The sequence below is a fragment of the Biomphalaria glabrata genome, chromosome 16, assembly GCF_947242115.1.
Source record: "Biomphalaria glabrata chromosome 16, xgBioGlab47.1, whole genome shotgun sequence".
NCBI lineage: Eukaryota > Metazoa > Mollusca > Gastropoda > Planorbidae > Biomphalaria > Biomphalaria glabrata.
Window position 1 is genome coordinate 26,763,587 of NC_074726.1, and position 25,905 is coordinate 26,789,491.

At 36.8% G+C, this 25,905-nt stretch overlaps 2 protein-coding genes across 2 annotated transcripts in view; one reads left to right on the forward strand and one right to left on the reverse strand.

Moving 5' to 3' along the window:
* Positions 1 to 436: 436 nt before the first annotated feature.
* Positions 437 to 5,254, reverse strand: LOC106062614 (uncharacterized). Its single transcript, XM_013220911.2, has 2 exons — positions 5,097 to 5,254; positions 437 to 2,378 (listed from the first exon to the last, which is right to left on the reverse strand). Exon 2 carries the CDS (start codon positions 2,367 to 2,369, stop codon positions 1,284 to 1,286), a length of 1,086 nt encoding a protein of 361 aa, XP_013076365.2. The 5' UTR covers positions 2,370 to 2,378; positions 5,097 to 5,254; the 3' UTR covers positions 437 to 1,283.
* Positions 5,255 to 16,119: 10,865 nt separating this feature from the next.
* Positions 16,120 to 25,905, forward strand: part of LOC106062615 (nephrocystin-3-like) — a 36,574-nt gene continuing 26,788 nt past the window's right edge. The window contains exons 1-9 of the mRNA XM_056014642.1: positions 16,120 to 16,256; positions 18,186 to 18,391; positions 19,423 to 19,705; positions 20,662 to 20,806; positions 21,572 to 21,724; positions 22,200 to 22,333; positions 23,027 to 23,128; positions 24,450 to 24,535; positions 25,704 to 25,796. Of these exons, the coding sequence (XP_055870617.1) occupies positions 18,213 to 18,391; positions 19,423 to 19,705; positions 20,662 to 20,806; positions 21,572 to 21,724; positions 22,200 to 22,333; positions 23,027 to 23,128; positions 24,450 to 24,535; positions 25,704 to 25,796 (1,175 nt within the window). The 5' untranslated portion in view covers positions 16,120 to 16,256; positions 18,186 to 18,212. The remainder of the gene's footprint in view (positions 16,257 to 18,185; positions 18,392 to 19,422; positions 19,706 to 20,661; positions 20,807 to 21,571; positions 21,725 to 22,199; positions 22,334 to 23,026; positions 23,129 to 24,449; positions 24,536 to 25,703; positions 25,797 to 25,905) is intronic.

Genomic DNA, 25,905 nt, shown 5'->3' on the forward strand with positions numbered 1-25,905 from the left:
ACAAACACATAACAATAATACTGTCTGCTTTGAGCACAGCGTCATCACAAACACATAATAAAAATACTGTATACTTTGAGCACAGCGTCATCACAAACACATAATAAAAATACTGTCTGCTTTGAGCACAGCGTCATCACAAACACATAGTAATAATACTGTCTGCTTTGAGCACAGCGTCTTCATAAGTTCTAGACCTGGGCGGCACTTCGTTCTCTTCTTCCTTATGTCAACATCCTCTCCCATCTAGTCCCTGACAGTGCGCCCCCTCTGCACTGGCTTGGATGGCGTTGTGCATGGCAAGGTTATAACAATATTTAAGTTTAACGAAATGAAACAATGAAAAGTGCTTATATATATATATATATATATATCATGCGCGTAGCCAGGGGGGAGGGGGTGGGGCTCACCCCCCCCCCCACACACTCCTGGGGGGGGGGGTCGGAATTTAGTAACTGATTTTTTGCTTTCATTTTATTTTAGGTGAGATTTTAATACTAAACCATCACTTGCCCCAGCGCAGTCAAGGGGGTTGCAAGTTTAAAGACCCCTACCAGGGGGGTTTTGCAGTTAAACCCTCCTCTTCTATAAAATAAAACAAAAAATAATGCAAACGATAATCCGCAAATTCTAAAAGCATAGCTAGTGAAGATGTAGATTTTAAAACCCCCTCCGAAATTTACGATACCCCCCCCCCTCTTCAATATAAAAAAAGCAAAGTACACACTCAAAATTGTATGAAAGTAGCCAAAGGGGTTTTGAGCTTAAACCCCTCTTCATCGGGGTTTGAAACTAAAAAATACCTCTTCAATATAAAAAAAAAAGCAAATTACGCACTCAAAATGCTTTTAGCGTAGCCAAAGAGGGGTCAGAATGTAATATTCATTCTTTCGGAAGACGTTTATTTATTGTGCCCTAGAATAGATTCTTCCTGGAGTTAGTGGAAAAATTGTAGACTCCCCGCCCTTGCCAGCAAGGGGGTTTGGGGGAGGGGGAGCTCCCCAGCGCGGGGCTTGTCTTCGAGTCCGAAGATTAATGAGATATGCAGTAATTCTCGTGGCTACGCAATCCCAGCACAAAGTGTATAGTGAATAGCAAATATTGCACATATGTGTATGCTGATTAGCGAATATTGCACATTGGTGTATAGTAAATAGCGAATATTGCACATTGGTGTATAGTAAATAGTGAATATTGCACATAGGTGTATAGTGAATAGCGAATATTGCACATAGGTGTATAGCGAACAGTGCATTTAATTTTAATAAACTTGTTCTACCTTTCTATTGTACTTTTATGGCAATGAAGCACAAGACATAGACAAGAATGGCTGCCACGATACACCCAAACATCACGGCTATAACAAATCGTAGGAACATCCTAGATTCATAGAGATAGCAATTTGTTACAGCCCTGGCCTGCAAGCTGTCCACTTCTCGGAAATGGTCAGAAGCACCTGCAGCGGCTATATGTTTTTGAAGCTCTAGAATATCGACATATGTTGTCCAGCGGTTCATTAACTGGCTGCAGCCAGCGCTCGAGTTATTCTCCATTGCCTTGACCTTGTCACTTAGCAGACGTAGGCGTTGTTCTAATTCAATGGCATTATTGGGAGGATAGGCATCGATTAATCCTTGCACGCTTTGCGGGTTTAATTTTATATCTATTTTACTGAGCTCTGTATTATTTGAATGTAAATCATTTTTATACTGGTCAATGGAATGTTGGTGATCGCTGAGCAGCCTTTGCTTTAACATTGGGTCTAGTTTTAAAAGACAATTTCCTCGCCCTTGTATCTCTTCAACTTTTGACCAGAAATTATTGAGTTGTTCCCCCTTGGTTGCAGGATCTTTGGTGACATTGTTAAACGGAATGCACCTTTCTCCACACTCATCATATAGATTTTTGAAGTCACCTGTTTGGTTCAAACACCACTCGGTGAAATTGCAGTCAAAAGAGTCTCCGTATGTGAATAGCAACAATCCCACCTCTTTTAAACAGCCCTGTCCAAATGTCCGCTTTATTTCTTCAATCGCTATTTTTTCCTGGCCGGTAAATCTTTGTCCATGTTTGAAGACAACAACTATAACTCCCCTGACGCCATCACGCTCATCTAGATGTGTACACTGCATAACGAACTTTAAAGTGTCAATCAGATTGATGGTTCCGAGATCCTTCCCCGTGTCCCCGATCCCACTGGCGTCAACGACCCGGAAGGGCTTACCGCTGACCTCCCCAAGTTGGCTTGTTGCCTTTTCCTGTGTGTTTCTGAGGAAGACTTCCTTGCCGAGAATGGTGTTTCCGCAGGAGCTTTTGCCGTTCCCAGTTCTACCAACAAGAATGACATTCAAAATGTCTGGCTCCGACATTTTAATTTTCTGAAAGTTAAATAAAACATGAAAAATATCTTTTTGTTAATAAAAAAATTATTGAAAACAAAGCTTATACTAAGCGAAGTTGTATCAATTAGTTTGAATCAGTCATGTAATTAAATTTGTAATTGATCTAGACTAAAAAAGCATTTATAAAAATGCATTTAAAAAAAAAAAAGGGAACGACATGAATTATGGGAAAGGACCAATGGCGAACGCTTTTGAGCCAGTTTTTAGTTTAGAATTTATAGCTCCGCAATGGTTAAACATATTAAAAAAATGAAAACATCTGCGGACTCCTCAGCTATTGGGCAATGAAACTAAATTTGACTCTTTTTTCCATATCAGCTATTAAATTTATAATTCAAGTCAACGTGCGGTAGGGGTCGGACCTAATCAGCGAACGCAATTTTCGCGGGAGTCATAATGAGCGAAAGGCCGTAAAAAATAGCGAAATAGCATGTTAAAATATAGGAAATTATGCTTCAATTAGTTCTATCATCTAACTTCTTCCATGAAGCATTATAACTATTGTCCTCCTTGTGGCATTAGGCCTAATTTTTTTTTTCACTTTCTCGTGCTCCATATCTCCTTTCTCTGCTTGGAACTGATGTCTATATATAGCCTACGAAACTTGCGATCATTTTTTTTCTTAAAAGAAAGAAAGAAACTACAAAATTCTATCTCGCCACCTTCCTATAGGCTAGTCCACGTCGTACTACTCTCTATTTCATAAACTCTCGTTACTGCAACTATTTTTTTTAAAGAACTTATGTTCAGTGCACTTAATCACCATCAACTCGATCTCCCCCCCACACACACACACGCTGATTGACCCAAAGGCAGATCCCAAAGGCGATGGATTGATGATGTATGGAGACAGATCTACAACAGCTTGAGTTTCGGGTATGGAGACGAAAGGCTCAGGAGAGATCTTGTAATTTTATTCATGTATATTATATGGTAACTCTTATATTTATTACTAAATATATAGTTCGCGTTTTTTCCGATCCTGAAATCGAATATTTTCTACTGGAAAACTCTTGGAAATCTCCTGAAATCCTAATCCCAGAATGGTGGGGGAACCCTGTGAAAATGAATTCTGCACTTCTTTTAAACATTTATACACATATTAATATCAATAATTAGTAACAAGAGGTTAACCAGCCAGTTAAAAAAAAGGAGGACGGCAAAACAGAGCCCCCCCCCCCCCGTATAGGCGCTATTAACATTAACTGAAGCGTCATTTCACCCTCACTGGCATAGAGGAAAGTAACTGCCAGCATATGACCTCTGAAAGACTGTTGGAGAGCTGCGAGTCAAACATTTTAGACGAAAAGAAAATGCGGGAAAATATGCTGGTCGCAACTGGGCGTAGTCATGTGAAACACGTACTGCAATCATCCTTAATCTTCGAAATCGAAGACATTGGGTTAATGTTAAAAATATGCCTATTATTTTAATATTTCAGTTTACAAACAATAACGATAGATAAGACAAAAAGAAGAACAGATTAAATCAGTAACTAAATTATTTTTAATGGCTTTTTAAGCTTATAATAGGGGTTTCGCTGAATAGGTTTTCAGTTAAAAAGGTCATTTTGAGCGAACACCCCATAATATTTTTTTTTCAACGGAATGAATAGCCTTAGCTATTCTAGCTAACTATTTCCTCATCTATTTTGAAGCATAATATGCAATTTTTTTTCGGCCGATGTGCATTGATGCTTTAAAATCGCCTTAAGTTCGGACCTATTCTCGTTTATCCGGAAACGTTTTGAGAAAGAAATTTCCATACATGTCAACTATGACCTTCATCTTTGCTTTATTTTATGAGGGAAAACGAAAGTGAATATGTGAGAAATGTAGAAAAATGGAGTCTTTGTAATATCATTTTATTAGTTCTGCAGTTACTTTTGAAATAAATAAGAATGGATAATAATTACGGGGAGGTGTTCGCTTTATATGCCATTTCGCTGATGGGCCTTTCCTATAGAACTTGGGGGTTAGAGCTTTCTCAGGATTCTTAAGCCATCAGGGGTAACCACTCTACTAGCTTAGATTCTTTGAACATGGAAGATAGTAGAGTTATCTATTGTTTCTATTTCATGCTTGTGTTCACTTAGCCTGAGACGGCAGCCTAATATAATGGGGACTAATTCAGCTTATACTATCCCTTCAGTCAAGTACTATTTCATTCCCTTGTTTGAGATACCAAACAAAGTAATTTATACCAATAGTTTAACTAATTAGTTAATTTTTTTTTTTTAGTGATTCTTGTGTTGTCAGGTAAAAGAAATAACAGTGCGAAAGTTCAGCTTAATTCGAGATTGGTGAGGGAGAAATAACGTGTACAAACTTTGTACCAGACAGACAAGCAGACAGAGAGACAGACAGATAGAGTGAGTTAATATAAGCTTTGTTGTAAAAGCTGGCAGAAGAAAAACGCCAGAGAAGAAAAGCAAGGCAAACGACACTAGCTCCAGCTGGAATAACCTGCCCAGTGTGCGGCCGAACATTCCGGGCTTACATAGGTCTCACCAGCCACACGAGGAGGCATAAAACCCCAGTGCAAAGCCCTCAGCCCCCTGGATGACAAAGTGGTCATCATCGAACCACGATGGACGAACTATATATATATATATATATGCTGTAAAAGTCAGGTTTACTTGTGTAAAAAAAAATGGCCACAGTCACCCAAGCTAGATTTTATCTAGTGACTTACGTGCGATCGGTCTATTGTAGTGTAAGGTCCTTTTTTTTTAATTTGTAAGCAATCGAAACACCAAATATTGACTAGTATCTAGCTACTTCATAGCGCGAGATAATGAGATGGTGATATGGTTTAGTGCTGCCCACTGACAGGATGTTATCTAGATAAACATGTCACGTGAGTGTCTCGAGATTTCTGGGAAAACGAAAAAACGAGTATCTTTAAGTACCCGGTATTATCAAGGTCAGGGCCACAGTGCCGGAGTTGCTTGTGCAGCTGCCTTTGGCCTCCTCCTTGATGAGGTGCGTTGTGTGTGTGTGTGTGGGGGGGGGGCTTCCACATGCTTAAACAAATTTAGATCTGCAAAATACAAACAAGATAGAAACTAAAAACTATATACAACCCGAAGCCATTGTACCAGTTAAACAAGCAAAGTACAAAAAAAAAATACTTTTGAAAAAAACAAAGCTTATATTAAGTATATCAATTAGTCTAGATCAGTAATGTCATTAAATTTGTAATAAGCCTCAAACAACAATCTATAAAGGAAACTAATTCAGCTTATACCACCACTACAGTCAAGTACTATTTCTTTCCCTTATTTGAGATACTAATCAAAATAATTAACTACCAATAGTTAATTAATAAATTGGTTTATTTTATTTATATTTTTTTATTCATAAATAAGTGTGCAAAATTTTAGCTTGATGTGAGATTGGGTGTCGGAGAAATAACGTGTACAAACTTTTGGCCAGACAGACACACAGACTGACAGACAGACAGAGTAAGTTGATATAAAATAATAATATAGTATAGTATAAAGCGTCTGGACCTGATGGTATTCCAGCTAGATTACTCAAAGAACTAAGCAATGAGCTAGCCCAGTGTTCAAAATAGGCCTACTCTTTCAGGCATCGCCCAGGGCAGAGTACCAAAGGACTGGAAAGAAGGTAATGTCACCCCCCTATTTAAAAAGGAGAAAAATCTGACCCAGGAAACTACAGACCAGTATCACTTACCAGCATCACATGTAAAATCCTAGAACACATAATATGTAGCAACATCATAAACCACTTAGACAAACATAATGTCCTCACCCCATACCAACATGGCTTTAGGAAATATAGATCGTGTGAAACAGAACTAATAGAATTAATTGATGATTTTTCAAAAGGTTTAGATAATAGTGAACAAATAGATGCTATCTTACTAGATTTTTCTAAGGCTTTTGACAAAGTTCACCACCATAGTTTGCTTAAAAAATTAAAATATTTCGGCATTAATGGTCCACTGCATCAGTGGATTAAAGATTTTCTGATAGGGAGAGAACAAACTGTAATAATAAATGGCTCTAAATCAACACCGATAACAGTAAACTCAAGTGTACCTCAAGGAACTGTCTAAGTTCCACCACTATTCTTAATTTACATAAATGATTTACCAAATTGCATTACCTCAGGAACAAAAGTCAGATTATTTGCAGACGATTGCATAATATATAGAACAATAAAAACAACACAAGACACAGATATTTTACAAAGAGAATTAGATGAATTACAGAAAAGGGAATCAAATTTGAGCATGTCTTTCCACCCAGAAAAAATGTCAGTTGTTAAGAGTAACAAAAAAACTAAAACAAATTAATTCCACTTATCTTATTCATAGCAAACCAGTAACACAGACTAAAAACGCAAATACCTAGGTGTTATAATAAATGAAAAACTGTCATGGAATCCACATATTGATGAAAGTATAAAAAAAATCAAACAAAGCATTAGGATTTATTAAAAGAAATTTCTATAAATCAAATAAGAACATAAAACTAAAATGTTATTTAACCTTGGTTAGGCCAATAATAGAATATGCATCCTCCGTTTGGACCCCTCAACTCAAGATAACATTAAGAAACTGGAACAGACACAAAATAGAGCAGTGAGATTCATAACAAACGAATATTCACACTTAACCAGAGCAACACCTTTAGTAAAATCACTAAATTTAGAAAGCCTTCAAGACAGAAGACTCAAAAGTAAAGTAGCAATTATACATAAAACACTGAACCATAATCTTCAAATACAAAAACAAAATTTAATAAAATACTCTGAAAGACACAAAGATAAAGGCACATTCCTCGTCCCATATGCTAGGACAAATTTGTACAAAAGGTCTTTCTTCCCTAGTGTAACAACACTTGTGCCAGATGTAACAACATGCACGATGTTACGATGTGTTGTTATGCCGGGGATTTTACTTGAATTCAATAGTTGAATAAATGACGATCTAGAATCACAATGAAAGCTTCTTTGATAAAACAAAACTCTGGAACTTTATTTAAATACAACGTAAGTACAGTTATGTACAAATTACAAATCAATGAGCATATTACAAAGGCTTTTCAAACAGAGCTCTTAGAAACGTGACTGACAACAAAGGCCTTATTTTTTCGACTGACTTTACTTTCTTCCTACCGCCAATTCTCTGGCGCTAACTCTTTTCAAAAATGTCTTTGTTTAAATTCAAATCAACCAATAGATTTCAAACATACTAATTACGTCCCTTGGGTAAATCCTGACTTGAACGTCAAGTGTCTAAATTTGAGGATTAAATCCCGAGACTCATGTCGAGGGCTTATATTACTTTCAAAAAGTGAAATGTACAAACAATTCTATAATGTAATCTGTGACACCTAGTGCTATTAGAGCATGGAATTGGTTGCCTGAGCTAGCCAGGAAAACCAGTGACTTGGCAGAATTTAAGTCATTGGTTAATATGCATGACTAAATGCATGACGCTTAGGACGTAATCATCTTCTTTTTTTGAAGTAACGTCTGTATTATATAAGATAAGAAGATAGTAATAAGGCTTGTCTTCGAGTCCGAAGATTAATGAGAAAAGCAGTTATACCCATGGCTTCGCAGCCCCAAATGTGACCTACATATTTTGCCACACCCAGCACAAGCATAACCATTGTCCGCTGGTATTCGATTAAGATTTTATTTTCGCCGTCTACGTCTGTCCTCGGCAGCGGATTTTCTTTTTGTCCCGCGGCCTTTGAGAGCTGTCTCGTTCTGACGCCGCCTGCAACCAGGCGCTCTCTTCTATGTCAGCCAAGGAAAGGTGACGCCTAAGCTGGTCTTTAAAGCATTTCCGTGGGGCACCTCTGTTGCGTCGATCACCTTTTAGCTCACCAAAAAAGACTGCCAAAATAATTGATCTCGGTGTAAATGACAAATCTTATTGGACCTGATTGTACTTTCAGTGAATTATGTGAATAATAATAATAATAATAAGGTTAGTCTTCGAGTCCGAAGATCAGTCAGTCCCAGCTGTGACCTACATATTTTGCCACATCCAGCGTGAAAATGTTAATAGTGAACATATTATGACCGGAAGTGAGATTAAATGAGAGATCGAGAGTTTTAGTCGAGCTAAGTCAGTTGAAGAAGTAATGCAAGTTTAGTTTATTGAAGTAGTCAATACTTGGTTGACAGTAAGTTAGTCGAGAGTTTTTAGATGAAGAAGTGAGTCGAGTGGAGTTAAGTAAGTAGAGTCAGTCAAGTCAGTCAGGATGCGCACTGGACTGTCGTTCAGATTTATCGATGGCCCAGGGCAGTTTAGACCAAAGGCTAGTTTCCAGTGTAGATGATGTTTAAAAGCCTTAAAGCTTCACTAAACCTGACGCTGTCCCTAGGATCTATAGATCTAGTCTATACACTTGCAGTGTAGATGATGTTTAAAAAGCCTTAAAGCTTCACTAAACCTGACGCTGCCGTTAGGATCTATACGTCTAGTCTATACACTTGTTTATTTGTTGTTGTTTTTTTTCATCCAATGCTTTCCGCCCTCGCAAAAACCGTAACATCCTTACTGTGTGCTCTTCCCCCCTCCCCCTGCCTCGAAATTCTGGGACCCCCCATTCCGATTTTTGATGATTGAAAATCCCCCGTCCCTATAATTAGTAGCCCGAGCCAAGAGCCATGGGGAAAGCATCTTTCTCGGACCACTCGTCCCCTCACCCCTTCTCCCAAACCGGGCCATCACAGGCCATTAAAGGCAATCGGAGCTGACGTCTGACCGGAGATGTCGTTTGATCAGGTCTGAATTATGTCCCCTTGTTTTTTTTTCTTCTTTCCAATTCTCTCTCTCCCCCCCCCCCTCCGCCCCCATCCCAGTCTTTCATTCTGAAGTCTCTATCGTGTGACTGTGATGTGCATACTCTGGGAACTAGAGGTGACTCGATTTTGAGGGGAGGGGGGGGGAATGAAGCACTCGTCAATGCAACAGATCGGTTAGGTCGGCGCTTTGCATGCCAGGAATGGATGCTCCACCGAGTCAGGGAGTGAAAATGTCATTATCTGACCGAAAGATCGAGAGGGATGGACTGGCGGTGGGGAGGGGGGGGGGTGTTTTGTTGCGTTTGATTGGGTTTAATCGGTCAGTTTTGATCGAGTTCCTGGTAAGCATAATAACACTCCAGCAGAGGTCTGAAAATAAATGGCTTTCCCGCCATTTCGCTCCCCCTCTCTACCCCCCAATTCTTTTCACAATGGCGCCTACACAAGCCTTCATTCTTTTTAGCACGTGCTAGAGAGATATTTTATTATTATTGTTAAATTATAATTAATTCAAGTGACCTATTAACCATTCTATGACACTGCCAGTGTGGAAATTCGTTAAAAGGAAACAAAATTCATTGTAATCTCCCTTGACAGTGTCTACGGAAAAGTTTTCTGATGATGAGACTGGAGAGCTGCAATACCACCCTCTCTGACCAGTAACGAGAATGAGGGACACGTCTGCCAGGTTAGTTATCACCCCACCCCCACGGTTACTATTATTAATATTATATTATTATTATTATGTTAGAAACGAACGAGTATTCATTCTCTGTCGCTGCCACGATCGAGTTTAGTTAAAGAGAAACAAAATTCATTGTAGTCCCTTTATCAGTTTCTGCCGGAGAATTTTCTGGTGATGTGGCAGGTCTGCAGCAGTACTGCCCTCTGACAGGCAACGAGAATGTTCCTTGGAATGTTAAGGGCCTTGAAGATCTCTGTGAGGTCAATTGTTATTATCCCATTGGTCGATATAACAATGAGGTATACTGTTATTTTGGATAACTTCCATAAACGCTTAAACTCCAAGCCTAGGTTCCCATATTTTCGTTGTTTTTCCAACTCAGTTTTTTTTAATTATAAGATAGTGGTACGGCGTTGTCAATAATGGTAGCGGCTTCTGTTTTTATTTTTATCAATGAGCAGCAGATCAAAATTAAAATCTACCGTTTTGTCGGTCAAAATAGACCTATCCCAGTACAGCAGATGGTCATTAGACTCGAGAACCTCTTGTGGTGAGTATTTGGAGGAGTATCCTTACCGATCAAATTATGTGTCAAAACCAAGTGCTGGTATATTAACTTTGCGACCTAGGTTGACAGATTCTGAAATGGCTGAACATCCTGCCATAATGTGTTCAATCGACTCACCCACATTTCCACATTTTCGGAAATTGTCAACAACATTGAATTTAAGGATATGTTTCTCTTATTTTTTTGTCCTAATAACTCTGTCCTGCATTGATGTAACAAAGCCTTCAGTTTCAGGGTAGAGATGGCCTGCTGTGAGCCATGTTAAGGAAGCAGCCTTGTCAATGTTTTCCCATTGGCGAATCTCATGCCCTACGTCGTCCAAACCGACATTAACATCAGCAACTAGGTTCAGGTCAGCAAGTAGGTTATTATTATTATTATTATTATTACTAAACTTAATTGAATCCTAAATGCTGCTGTTAAAATCATTGGCAAAAAACAAACCCCATTTGGGCAGTTGTTTGAGACAAACATCTATAAAAAAAAAAAGCTAACAAGAGCCTCGAAATAAAGAATCACCCTTTGTGTCAGGATTTTGTGATTTTACCATCACAAAAGAGATACAAGACGCCGATAGCAAAGACAAACAGACACAAACACTCTTTTGTTCCCCTGGCAATCAAATCATTAAACAAGAACAATCTGATATAAACTTTGTCACATGTAAATTATGAGTGAGTCTGGTGAGAATGTACATTTTGGTTTCTCATAGTTATAATGTTTTTTGTTTGGTGTAATGCACAAATTGTAAGACAAATTTCCATACGGACAATAAAGATTATTATTATTATTATTATTATTATTATTATTACTATTGTTATTATCAATTTTTATTCTTTGGCACTTCCAGGGTCGAGCTTCGTGGAATAGAAACAAAATTCATTATAGTTCCCTTTATAGTTCCCACTGAGAAATGTTCTGATGATGTGACTTTGATTTCTACTTTTATAAATATTGATGTTTGCGATGTCTTTATCAAGTTATTTACAGTTCTTTGTGTTTTACAAAGCTTGTATCCACTCAATCTGTTTTGTCTGTCCGGTTCAAATCTCGAACACGCTATTTCTCCCGTTTCTCATTCTCGGATCAAGTTGAAACTTTTGCACAGCCATTCATGGTCCCTAACAGCATATGACTCAATCAACCAAATACAAAAACAAAATTTAATGAAATTCTCTGAAAGACACAAAGATAAAGGCACATTCCTCGTCCCATATGCTAGGACAAATTTGTACAAATGGTCCTTCTTCCCTAGTGCTATTAGAGCATGGTATGGGTTGCCTGAGCTAGCCAGGAAAACCAGTGACTTGGCAGAGTTTAGGTCATTGGTTAATATGCATGACTAAATGCATGACGCGTAGGACGTAATCATCTTCTTTTTTTGAAGTAACGTCTGTAAGATAAGATAAGATAATAATAAACCGATTAAAAAGCTGTTGGTAATAAATTAATTTTATTTTATATAGAAAAGAGGAGGTAAATCTTGCAATATTGAAATATATGTTGCTCTTCTTCTCAATTTTTTTCGCACTACAGAATGTTGGTCAAGCTGTGGTCAAGCTGAGTTGACCATAAAAGGTTCTCAAAATAGGAAGATTATTTTAATTGCCTAAAAAAGCCACTCCTTCCCAGCTTATAAGCAGGATGGTTTAAATCACGCTAATCTCCCTTGTACAGTTCTGCCAAAGCTGTAGTGGCGATTTTCACAATAAACTAAACAATGTCAAGGACGCAATATGGAAATTCTCTGTTGCCAACTAAAAAAAAAAAAAACAAGAATTGAGCTTTACTCTAAACAATGCCGTTAAAAAAACATAGCTTGCCAACACTTCCTTAATTGTATGCCCCGGATACACCAAAAGGCTAGATAGTTAGAGTTTTTATTTCCGCCATGTATCAGTGGCGTAGCTAGGAATTCGCCATTAATTGGGCTACCCGGGGGACTTGACCTCTTTGGGGGCCCCTGCATTTTGCGTAATATTTTATGTTTAATGTAAAAAAAAAATAAACATTCAGAACTTCAGACGCTCCATCAGACATGAAGATTGTGACGTTCAAGTCCTAACCTGCAAAGGACGGCGGCGGTTGGGTTTCGACCTGAGACCATCGACACCACGGAGCATGGTGGCTGAGTGGGACAACGCTAGGCCTCCGAACAGAAGGGTCTCAGGTTGACATCGCAGTGAAGGCTGGGATTTTGAAAGCTGTTTTTTTTTTTTTCGGTCGCCTGTCAAGTCCACCCAGGTGTATTAGGCACCTCACATAAGTTGTGGAAAGTAAAGGCGAATGATCGTTGTGCTGGACACATGACACTCTCGTTAACGGTTGGCTTTTACATCATCTGCCCTTTAGATCGCGATGTCTGAAAGGTGTACGTTGCTACTTTTACCATCAAGACCTCAGTACATACAGCATACCACACTACCAGGCTGCCATCTCAATATTATTTTGAGATAACTTAGTGGGAAGCGTGGTCGAGAGGCTAAGTACGCTTGAACTTGGCTTGGCTACCTATGAAGGGAGCTCGAGGTTCGACACCCGATTCGGGCAGAGTTTACTGAGCGCCTGAGGGCAGCACGGAAAAACCTTCTCCTAGATACCCCCCAATGGTCCACAAATGAGATTGGACTAAAGCGCTCTGAGCATGCTATAAGCATGAAAGTAGCGCTATATAAATGCCATAATTTAATTTTTAATTTATCTTTGTATTGGCTTTAATTAAATCTATCAGCTACAAGAGTCGGTTAACAATATGTTATAGGCCTAAGTACTAAACGCGGGAAAACAAAATGCTTTTATCACATTTGTACCAAAAAATACGTTTAAACAGCATATGCAAATTAATCACCACCTTAAATTTAGTTATAATTTTTTTTTATTAAAAACTTCTGTTAGAGCATCTGGTATACTGGAATAGCACAGATCACACACTTTTGGACTCATTAATTTAAAATTCCAACTCACACACACACACACAAAGCAAACACAGCACAAAACGACATTAAATCGAGGGAGACTGTGGGGGCGGAAATTAAATGCACGCGACGGTAACAGGATTAGTCAGAGGTGGAATAAGATGATTACTGTTTTAATTTCTGCTTCGTGGATCATGATGGGTCGATTCTACAGAAATACGTAGAAACGTCCAAATGTCTGTTCTTGATTTCCATATATCACTCTTGACTCCGTCAGTAATATAACTGTTATTGAATATTTACGTAACTATCTTGGTTGATGATAATTTACATACTTTCGTAGACATTTGGCCACGCAAACCCAATTGCGAGATGTATATTTTCTCACATCTGATACAGATAAAGTTGTCATCTAAAACAGTAAGTGTTGTTAAAACTAAAGCATCTGCAAGAACTGTGGCTAACTTTGCTGCTGTATAACTGGCTTGTTTAATAATATCAGATTCTGACCGGACTCAAGAAGAAACTAAAACTAGTGATTCATCAAGGCACATGAGGCATGATGTGCATTCATTGTCTTTAGCGACAGAAGAAGCCATTTCACGGATGTCAATTTTGTTGTGGTTAAAAAATGTCCTCCTGTAACATGCTCTTAATATATAAATGCAGTTTCTGATCTACGTCAGTGGGTCATTCATTGTTTTACTTACTCACTTACTTAATCCTGTGCACTCCCAGGGGAGCATAGGGCCGCAACCACACCTCTCCACCGAGCTCGGTTCTGAGCAGCTTTCTTCATCTGCTCCCGTGTCATTCCAGCCTACCCTCAGCTTCACTGATGACTGACCTCTTCCAGGTTTGCTTGGGTCTGCCTACTTTCCTCTTTCCTTGTGGGTTCCAGTCAAGTGCCTGAGCAGATTCATTGTTTTACTCTCCACAAACTTCATATACAAACTATACATTTGTGGTACTAAAACTGCATTTTAAATAATTTTAACTTTTTAAAGTAGGAGAGTTAAATAAAATTTACGAATACTCTTTTTTTTTTCCTTCTAAAATATGGCTTGCAGTTAGATATCAGTAGGCCTATGATAATAAACAAGTGTCAAAAAGTAGATTTGTATTAAACCTTTCGAAAATGTGTAGGGGCCTCCATAAACATTCTGCCCAGGGCATCCACGTACTTTAGTCAGGCCCTGAATGAGAGCATTGATCTCATACACAATGGCGTAGCTAGGGGTGGGGGAGGAGGGGGAGAATTTGAAAATCCCCTAGGCCCCCACTTGAAAAAAAAAGGTGGGGGGCAAATTAGTTTTTTTTTATTTTAAATATTAAATATTACGCAAAATGCAGGAGCACAACCAAAAATGATCAAGCCCCCGGAGCCCCAAATGATGGCAAAGTCTTACAACTGATAAGCCATTGGGGCTTCTCAAAGAATATCTACTATCGTTTTCTTACCGTCTGCGGCTCTGTGGTGTTATGGGAAATAACCTTCTCAAAACGGAAGTTAATAAGAAACAATTACAGATTAAAAATGGGATAAATGGGACTTATGGTGCTTAGTCTGTTTATAAATCTAATATAATTTTAAATTTTAATACATATTGGTCTAATAACTTTTTATAGAATTCACTATATCTCTATGACGCATGAGTCTTAGAGTAGAATCAGAAAGTCATTTTACAGTTGTGCAATATCAAACATGTAATGAGCTAGATGTTATCCGATCGTTCGACTAAAACAACAAACCAAAGAAATTATTATCATGGTCTTTTTTTTTGTAGGGGTGGGGATTTGATGGAGGGGGGTGACACCGTGAGCTGACCGCACCGGGTGACGCAGACCCTACTGATGCCACTGAACGAACGAAATGTCTATTGCGCCAGATTGAAAAGAGGTTGAAAAAAGAAGGGATTATGGTACTGTTCAAAGGGAAACAACCGCTAATATTGACCACGGACTACAAAATCTTGTTAACGCTTGAAAATTAAAATCTTACATTTTTTTCCCCACTACAGTTCGTTTCATCAAACTAACTTTATAATACGCAAATTACGTAACGCTTGGACGAATAATTTAACATTTGACCAAGCATAATTATTTCGCTTGTGCGATGTTGGTGATTGTTGGTCAGAAGTCAGAATAGTGCGTGTTTGTCCAACTACACTTGAGCCTGAGGGTCTTAGTAGCTGCAAGAAGCTAAATTTATTTTAGTACTTAAATAATGATTATTTGGTAGAAACAATTTGCAGGGATCTACTATAAATATTTGAATCTAGGTCTAATTTTAAAAGGCCAGGAACAGAATCGTCGCTAAATTTAAAAAAAAAAAAAATAAAGAGAGAATTAGGTAAAATGCGAAGAAAATATGTAGCGGTTCCATTGGTACCGGAAGTAAACAAAGGAGCGAAATGTTGAATAGATTTTCAATAGATTGTAGATAGTAGATTTATATTTTCATCATTCATAGTCATATTCATTGACATAGATTCCCAGTCTAACAATACTCAATACTAATACTAGATCTAGATCTATATAATATATTCTATAGATCTAGAGTATCTAGACTTTATAGATATCGATCTAGTTTGGAATCCATTAATTTTCTAGATGTCTAGATCTAGAATCTAGTCTAGTTAGTAGTAAATAGTTTAAATACTAGGTATAGATCTAGTTACTCTTAAGTTACTAGTAGTGTCTAATTACTAGATCTACTCATCTAGATTCTAGTCTAAGTCTAGTTTAGTAGTAGTAGTAGATTAGATGATAGTGATAGACTAATGATAATGCAGCTGAGATAGATGATGATGATCTAGTTATTCTAGTTTTAAGTTTAGATGATGATCATGATGTCATTGATGATGATCTGATTCTGAATTGCCATTGGTAATATTTAAGTAATAATAATTTAAATTTATTATTATTTATTTTAATTTTTTTTTTTTTTTTTAGAGTTAGAGGCCTCTCTATCTATTCTAAATCTAATCTCTAAGACTAAGTACTATAATCTAATTGTAACTAGTACTTGAGCGCTTTCACCTAAGATGCTTGCACTTCATCATGGGAATACGGTGGCAAGACCACACTACAAACAGCGATGTCCTTGCAAACGTCAGTATGGATAGCATAGACTCAATTATAGAGGGTCTTCTTATGGTTGGACAGTTACGCTGGGCATGGCACATATCCTGTATGGGAGACGAACGAATGCCAAAGGCAGTCTTTTTTTTGTGAGCTAAAAGGTGGTCGACGTAACAAAGGTGCCCCAGGGAAACGCTTTAAAGACCAGCTTAGGTACCAACTTGCCTTAGCTGACATAGAAGAGATCACCTAGTTGCATGCAGCCTCAGAACAAGACAGCTGGATGTCACTCACAAAGGCGGCGGGATACACATTTGAGTCCAAAAAAAGCCATTGCCGAGGACAGGCGCAGACGGCAAAAAGAAAATCTAAGTCGACCACCTATGAACAATGGTTATGCTTGTCCTGGATGTGGCAAAATATGTAGGTCACAGCTTGGGCTGCATAACCACGGGAAATACTCCATTCCTCACTAATCTTCGGACTTAAAGACAAGCCTTATTATTGTTATAGATCTATATACTTATACTAGTATTACTATTATAACTTATACTGACTAGATCTATAGTCTATAGAATAGATCTAGTTACTTTTTAAGACTTTTTTTACTCAATTCTAGAGTCTAAGTTTACTATATCTAAGTTTAAGATTAATTAGATAAAAGTCACTTGACTAGATTTAGTATAAATTATTAGTATAATATACTTATACTAACTTAAATAACTTATTTTTAATAAGAGAAAGGAATGGGTTGCCTAAATCATGAATCAGTCAGGAAAACCAATGCCTTGGCAGAGTTTAAGTAATTGATTAACAATGCATGACTAGATTGACACATGAAATGTGTAGGACATAATTATCTTTTTTTTTTTAAAGTAAAGTCTGTAACATATGAGATATTATCTAGATCTAGACAATAAGACATAGATCTAGGTCATCTAAATTCTAGAAAAAGCCTAATTCTAGAGTCAATTATTGTTACTAAAATATTATTACACTAGAATCTAGACTACATCTATAAATATTAAACAATATAATTACTAGATCTAGATCTATATCATTAAATCAAATTTTTATTAGTTAGATAAATCTAGATCTAGAACTTAATAGTAAATGTTCGTTATTGTGATAATTATTAGTGTTGACTCTTGAAACTATACTACACTAGTTCCTAAGTCTATGGAAGCTTGCCTCCATCAAGCTGTCTGAACAAACAAGATCCAACCAGATGTAAATTATTGATCTAGATGTACATCTCTATTACTGATGGCTCATATGCCAAGGTGCTTGGATTAGAAGCGAGGCTATCGGCCAAGCACACCAGTAAACTCTCCCATGATGTATTCCATCTCTGTATCATATCATCCTTGCAGTAGTCCACCATAAAAATGGTCCTTGGAGGAACTATCTGTGGATAATGACATGTTTTTGGGGCTTTCTTCCATCCCCGCCAGTGCAATGGACTCAGTCCTTGAGCATCCCAACAGGGGCTCTTTCTTGCTTCCCTATTGGCCTAATTGTCTCCCCTGACATATATTTCCACCCAAAATTTAGTGTAAGAATATGCCATTAAATAGTGTAGACCATTAAATCCTATAATGTAGTTATCTAGATATACAAATTATCTGTTGTACTTTCAGTCTTGTCTCTAATCCAATGATAAATTCTAAATACAAATTTTAATAACAAAAATAGGGATTTGTTGTCATTATTTTTTTTTTTTTTTTGTTTCAGATAGCAACTACCAACCCATTTTGTAAAATGGGCACTGGTAGCTCATTCATGCGATCGCATGATGATGAAGATATTCTGGGGTCAGACCTTGAGGGAACTAATGGAGTGTTAAAGCGGATCCCAATAGAAATAAAACCTAGAGGAAAGCTGGGCCTCCGGAGTGTCGGGTCTCTTGGTCGTAGCAAGCCAAAAGGTGGAAGTTTAAGGTGATTTCACATTTTTAAGATATTCTATGCAGGCATGTAATAATCTTCCTGTTTTATGCCTCTAAATGAGTCCATCAGAAAGATGCTGTAGATTAAACTTGATTTGTACTTCAAATGATACATTTTTTTTTTACAAATTTGTTATGTTCTTACATAGTTCTTTATGATTAAAATCACTCCAGATAACTTGTAAACTTATTTTATAATTTATAAATTTTGTAAGAAACATTATCACTTGTACATAAAATTACACTTGTACACTTGCTTAAATTACATTTTTTAAACATGTTGCTTATATATAAACACACAGAAGAAACACAAGTTTCCTTGAGTGTAATATTTTCAAACTGAGTTCAACAAAATAAATATTCCCGCAATGAAAAAAGTAACATAATACATAACTCACTTGTCAGAATCATGAATACTAGAATAGTTCTATTGACAAATATTACTGTTAAATAAAGCAAATTGTATAATATACAATCAATAGACTAATGATCAATCATTACTGAACAACTTCTTAGTAACCAATAACTATATATTACTATATACAATAACCAATGACCCTGATATCTAGCCTTGTTTTGCATTTATAGTCTTCCAAAAAAAATGTTCTAGACATTTCTGGACCTTTTCTTCAAATCATTTACAAGTTTACATAATTTATTTTTCAAGGACTTCTGACTTCTGTCTAAAAACCCTAACACATATATCCGATCATAGCTCTACACTTAAACAATGTTCTAGACATTTCTGAACCTTTTCTTCAAATCATTTACAAGTTTACATAATTTATTTTTCAAGGACTTCTGACTTCTATCTAAAAAACCCTAACACATATTTCCGATCATATCTCTACACTTAAACAATGTGGCCTCTTAACATGGTCAGTTCCCACGTGCTTGGTTAGCTGCAATGTGCAGTCGAGGGTTACTAAAAAAAACTTTAAAAATAACTGGGTTTGACAAGGTAACTTTTAGCTTAAGCGTTCCTTGTAGATATGAAATGTTTTTTTTTGTTTCTTCTTGTAGATCTGCCCTGTCCATGGATTTGGAAAACCCAGAGGTTGAACGAATCAGGAAAGACTTTGAGATGTACAGGCTGAACAAAGACAATGAAATCGCCAACATGCAAAAGAAAGAGAAGAAACTTGAAACTGAGAACAAGAGACTCAGGGCAGAGCTCCTGGCTCTTCAGAAAACCTGCACACGCATGAGGGCAGAGAGGGATGCTGCCCTGGAGGCAGAGCAGGAGGCCTTGGCCAGGGCTTCTGTATTTGAATGTGATAGAGATAAAGTGCAGAGACAATTTAAGGTCATTGTTGTTTACCACAATAATTAGTCTGTTCTTTTGTAAATATTTAATTACACATTTTGACTCATTATCATAGAAAGCAACAGGAACAGTTGTAAAAAAAAAATTTTACATAAATGCATAATAAACCTTTCTTGTTACATATTCATATCTTACCTTTTAATATTGAGGATTTCTAAACTAAACAATGTCAAGGACACTAAAGTGAAATTCAAAGTTGCCAACTAAATAAAAGCTAGAAATGGAAGAACTTTGAAAATTTAATTACATAGTGCTAAAATGTTTATCCAAAATTATCATGTTTTATAACATGTTTTTTTAATGTAGCTTATAAACATTTCTTTATTCTGTACACTGGATATACCAAAGAGCTTGCTATATAAAGTTTTTCCACTACAGATGAAAATCTGTAATTTTTTATTGGCACATTGGAAAAAATTTCTAGTCATATAGTCAACACTTAGAGTCCAGATTTTGTTAAGTGATACATTCACACTTTAAAAAAAAAAAATTAAATCCGTAACTAACAATATCAAAATGATATCCTTCTCCCTCCCTCCCCCGATACCTCATAATTTGTAATATCATTAATCTATACTGTCATATGGCATCCTAGTTGGACTGCATTCATTGCCTGACCTATTGTTAGCAATTACTGTAGATCTACCATAATCCTTGGACATTAAATTGTACATTCTTTTGTTGTGAGCAGTTCGCAAATAATCATGTTTATATTTTAATCCGTGCATTGATTTAAAATGTTTAGCTTTACATTTTATCATTTTTACTTATCGGCTCCGCTCTGTTCCTTATATATTTGTCTTACATTGTTACGTTCACTCCAACATAGGTCCCAGACTTTTGCTCACATGACTGAGATGGTTTTAAAAAAAAACGCTATAAACACACTGTTTGGACTCTCTGTATTTAATTTTATCTTTTTTTTTTCCCCCCAGCTTTTTAGAGAAACCAAAGAAAGCGAGATTCAAAATATTCTACGAGCTAAACAAGAGTTGGAAAACAGGCTGTCCAAACTGGCATATGGGAGCATAGCCCAAGATGATACTGACTCTCAGACTAGGCCAGGCATAGTAGATTTAGGTCTGGTTTTATTTTGTTGGTTGGTTGGATGTATTGCTGTAAAAAACATGAATTTTTGAACTTCAATTTTAAAAATGTGTTTTTGCAAATAGTAAAACAATTATTTAACTCAGTCTAATTTTTTAAAGTTTGAACTGCTCACCCCAATTCATCTGTTAGAAAGGAATTCCTATTGTGCTTAAGCAAAGGGACATAAGGGGGCACAGTGGCTGAACAGTTAAGTGTTTTGCTTCTGAGCCAGGGGTCCTGGGTCCGAATCCTGGTGAAGACTGGGATTTTTAATTTCAGGAACTTAAGGCACCTCTGAGTCAACCCGTTAGTTGGGAATAGTAAAGGCTGTAGGTCATCGTGCTGACCACATGACACCTATGGTTATCCTTTACATCATCTGCTCTATAGACCGCAAGTTCTGAAAGGGAATTTACTTTTTTAAGGGACATAACCATTAAAGGCTCATAATCAATGTAAAAATTTTTAATTCTTGCTTTTACAAAACTGTCTGCGCCAAATTTTGAACAATTGTTTTCTCTCACACCCATTCACAAACCACAAGGTTTGTTTGAAAAGTGCCTCTCTAAATCTAGAAGTTACAATCATCAAGTCTTCTTGTTTTGTTAAGCTAATTTTTTTTTTTTCTGCGCCTTTTTAATTATTGTGTTTTACGACATCTGAAACAATGTTATGTAAATAATAATTATTTTTTTTTATCTTTTTTTTTTTCATATTGGTCATAATGTTTTTTCATATTTGTTGACCTGTGTCCAGGCAATTCTCACCCTGGAGACTGGTGGACTGCCCTTGAGAGTGAACCTTCCCTTGGCTCCACTGTCCAGCTTCACCAGGCATCATATCTGAGAGGGCCAGAGTTTGCCTCCACGACACTGGAGATGGACGGACCCTTCCTGAATGTAAACAAAGGTAGTTGATTTAATCTTGGAGAGTTTTTGGTACAATCAACATTTAACATGAGCTCAAATTCATTATAAAACATGCGTTATTCAAAATAAGATCTGTCAATAATGTTGCTAGATTAAACTAGTATATTTGTTCTGCATGTTTCGGATGTTCCTTTAGTATTAAAGATTATTCCATCCTAGCTCATACCTCCCACAGAATGGCGGTGGGAGTGTTTGAACCTGGGGCCATCAAGATGACAGTCCAGGGCACAAACCACATGGCAGCCATCCACTTACACTATTAAACTTAAAATCTCTTAAATAGAGGCTTTGGTCTTGTACACAAATAAAAGGTTTTTTTTATTGCTACCTCAAATGACTTGTAGCTTTTATGATCATTACAGCACATTACATATCTTAAGGCACGTTGAGTTCTTGCCCATTCCCCATTACATAATAGCACTTTATTGTAGACTTTATGTGTATGCTATTTTCAGAGGATTGGAACCTAACTGGGATGAATGGAAACAGAGTATTTCCTGCCGTCCCCAGCCACCTGATGTTTCAGACATTGAGAGTATATGTGTCAGTGTCTCCAGATATGGTGTCAGAGTATGTCAGGTTTACAGAGGTCAGTTAACTGAGTGATGTGTCAGAGTATGTCAGGTTTACAGGGGTCAGTTAACTGAGTGATGTGTCAGAGTATGTCAGGTTTATAGAGGTCAGTTAACCGAGTGACATATCAATGCCTTTTTTTTTTTTTCCTTTATTTTATCAGCTCCATCATTTCAGTCTTGTTATAGTAAGTAACTTGTATTTAAGCTAACAACTGATTTAATTTTCTACTTCCTTTACTACTACACTAGTTGAGAGATGTCTGGCCTTTTATTTGTTTAGACAGTGTTTTAATTTAAAAAGGGGTGTAGTTATAAGATAAGATAGTTTTTATTGGTCCAATCAAATGGAAATTCAGTTTGACTGCAATTGACAACCTCAGCGTAACTACTGTAGCAATAACATTATAGATGCAAATACGAAGAACATTTACACACGAAACACATACACACTCATAACCATCGCTCTATGAGTTAGACTTCTATGAACTTCTCGATGATGACAGACGATCTTGTAACACTCTGACCGACAGTGGAATGAAGGAGTTTTTAAATCTTTCTGTTTTAGTTCTAATGGAAAGGAGATGACCCCTTCGTTCAGATCTTATTTAATTGTGGTTTAATGGGTGAAGGTTATCTTAAAATATTTTATCATTCTGATGCGTAGACTTTTGAACTTGTTATATTATTATTATTGTTCTATCATTCAGGACTACCAGCCCAAGCTGTGTGAACTGTGTGAGAAAGAATCTAAAGTTCTGACTATAGTCTATCTGGCAGTTGAGAGAAACTTGCCAGACTCAACAATATTTGTGAGTTGAAATATTTAAAACTTTACACTTAATTTTTGTGTTGTTTTGGTTTCCTTTTAAAAAAAAATATTAAGGATTATTCTAATATTGTGTAGCATGAGGAATGTTTGTTTTTGTTGTAGTTTCCTTTTAAAAAAAAATTTATTAAGGTTTACTCTAAGATTGTGTGGCTTTGATGAAGGCCTTTTAGTAATATTTAACTCTTTCTTTCCTAACTGACGATACCAACGTTGATTTGACCCCATTAAATTAAACTAATTTTTGGTTTTATAAACTTTAATTTATGTTTTATAAAAATAGCATGCATTCTTCTATAATTATATACTTAATAGAACATTTTCTGATGACATACAAAAAAGTTATTGAAGTTTAATCATAACACAAATAATAAATAATTCCATCAGAACGTGCAAAATAATTATGGAGAGAAAGAGTTAAGAGTACCCCTTTTTACGGGGGGGGGGGGGGGGGGGATGATGTAAAGATCACCTGTTTCTGTGGGCGATGGTTAAGAGGATGTTACATACTAACCGCATTGCACAACTGCCTTACTTTCAATATGTATATCAGTTATCAGGCGTCCTAAAAATCTTATTCTTCTTCCAAACTGCTTTTTGCTGCTGAGCTGTAGGTAGGCTCTTTTGCAGGGAAAAATGGTGTGCTGTTTTTTTCAGTTGTTCTGCTCTGCCATACACAGTGTTTGTGATGTTGGGCTGTAGTGTTAGTAAGGTCTGCCTATGGTGGATTAAGATGGTGCATTAAAAGAGGAATCATAAAGCTCAGAATCACAGTGTTGACTGGGATTGGAACTCCAAACCCCTCGTTTTAGCAGCCAAGATCCTTACCACTCAACCACCATGCCCCTCTCATTAAATAATAACATCAACTTATTTATCCTATTGTTGTTTTAATTCTTTAAAGATCTGTACCATTTACATGTATAATCATTGGAAACAACAGCATAACTTGAATGTAAGACATTAGACGCCCACATTAATATTTTTTTTCTAAACTTATTTCTATTTATCCTTTGCTATTCTCAGGAAGTCTACATCTGATAACCATGTCTAATCCTTCAATATCCATTTTTCCTCTTTTGTTATCCTTTTTTTTATGCCTGGCACTTTGCCTTGTAGGATAGTTTTTGCACAACTGATAGTCTAGTCCAGGCCAGAGCCCTCCATGGGCTGTAGCGCCACTGGGATGGATAGTCTAGTCAGGTGACCAATCTTAGATTGAAGACTTCATCATCTAATCTGAATGCTTGCATACAATAGCAAGGATGTTAAACACTTAATTTTTTATTATTTTTTTGACACAGAGCCCAGAGCAAGAGCTGAGAGTACGCAGACAACAGATTGACCAAGCTGAGATATTTATAGCATTTTTGGGGAGTTCCCTTCACAAGTGAGTAAAGAAACAATACTGTTTATATTATCTCATTGAAGCCAGATTGGGCAGTTGTTCAATTTGCTTGACATTCCAAGGTTGGGGAAGTAACTTGGAGAGCGAATGATGGTGAACTGTTTTTTTTTTTTGTGTGAGATAAAAAGAGAAACTAGTAGCTGTGACTTATCCGGGTTAAGGTTGTAACAGAAACTCACTTATGTGTTATTCAGAACAACAACGTATAATGGGATAACATTGAGAATGCTCATAGATGTAAGGATGCTTATTGGCTGTGTATTTTCATTGTTAGTCTTTGAAAAATGTGTATAAACTATTCTGAAAATCACTATTCATTTAATCAAAAGTTATAAAAGTTGAGCCTACAAATTTATTATGACCTTCATCCATCTGCCTGTTTAATTCAGGATCATCAGATTAATATTTGGTGTTACAAGTAAACTGAGCTTTGTAGTTGTGGTGATAAAGTTGATGGAATAGGACAGAAAAAATTTACACGTCAAGCACATTGACACTCTAAGTTCTATTAAAAGTGACGCATTGCATCCCAAATTATTCCAAACTATCACACAATTAAAGGAGGTGTCTTGGGCTCAATTAAAGGAGGTGTCTTGGGCTCAATTAAAGGAGGTGTCTTGGGCTCAATTAAAGGAGGTGTCTTGGGCTCCATTAAAGGAGATGTCTTGGGCTCAATTAAAGGAGGTGTCTTGGGCTCAAATCCTGGTGAAGATGGGAATTTTTCATTTTGGGATCTTTAAGGCGCCTCTGAGTCCACCCAGCTCTAATGGGTTGGGAGAAGTAAAGGCTGTTGGGCTGTTGGTTGTCGTTCTGGTCACATGACATCCTCGCTGACCGTAAGCCACAGAAACAGATGAACTCTACATCATCTGCTCTAAAGATTGCAATGTCTGAAAGGGAACTTTACTTTTTATACAATTAAATTAATTTTTCTAATTTCTTTCTAATGTTTATTATTCCCAGAGTTGTCTGACTTATCTCCTTATTTAACTAAACCAACAATTTGGAGCTAGAAAAATTAAACAAGTTTTAATTGATTTTTTTCCCACATAGTTCAGTGTTTTCTTTTGATCTGGGTACTGTCATATATAACTATTCATCCAGGCTTTATTCATATTTAACAATCAAAAGTTTTCATTTCCTTCTCCAGGTATTCTCACTTTGAGATTAAACAAGCCCACCTTGATAACCCTGGAAGCAAGACTGCTATTTTTCTCATGTCAGAAACCGCTGACAGCAAAAGGTTGTACTATGGGGTGGTGCCATATGTAAAAATAACATTTGACATTTTAAAAATTTAAACAGAAAAAAAAATTTAGATATTGCTCATCAAAGCTGATTTTAAAATTTAG

What these genes read in the sequence shown, in the direction of transcription:
- LOC106062614 (XM_013220911.2), bottom strand. Translation starts at nt 2,369, where the DNA reads ATGTCGGAGCCAGACATTTTGAATGTCATTCTTGTTGGTAGAACTGGG.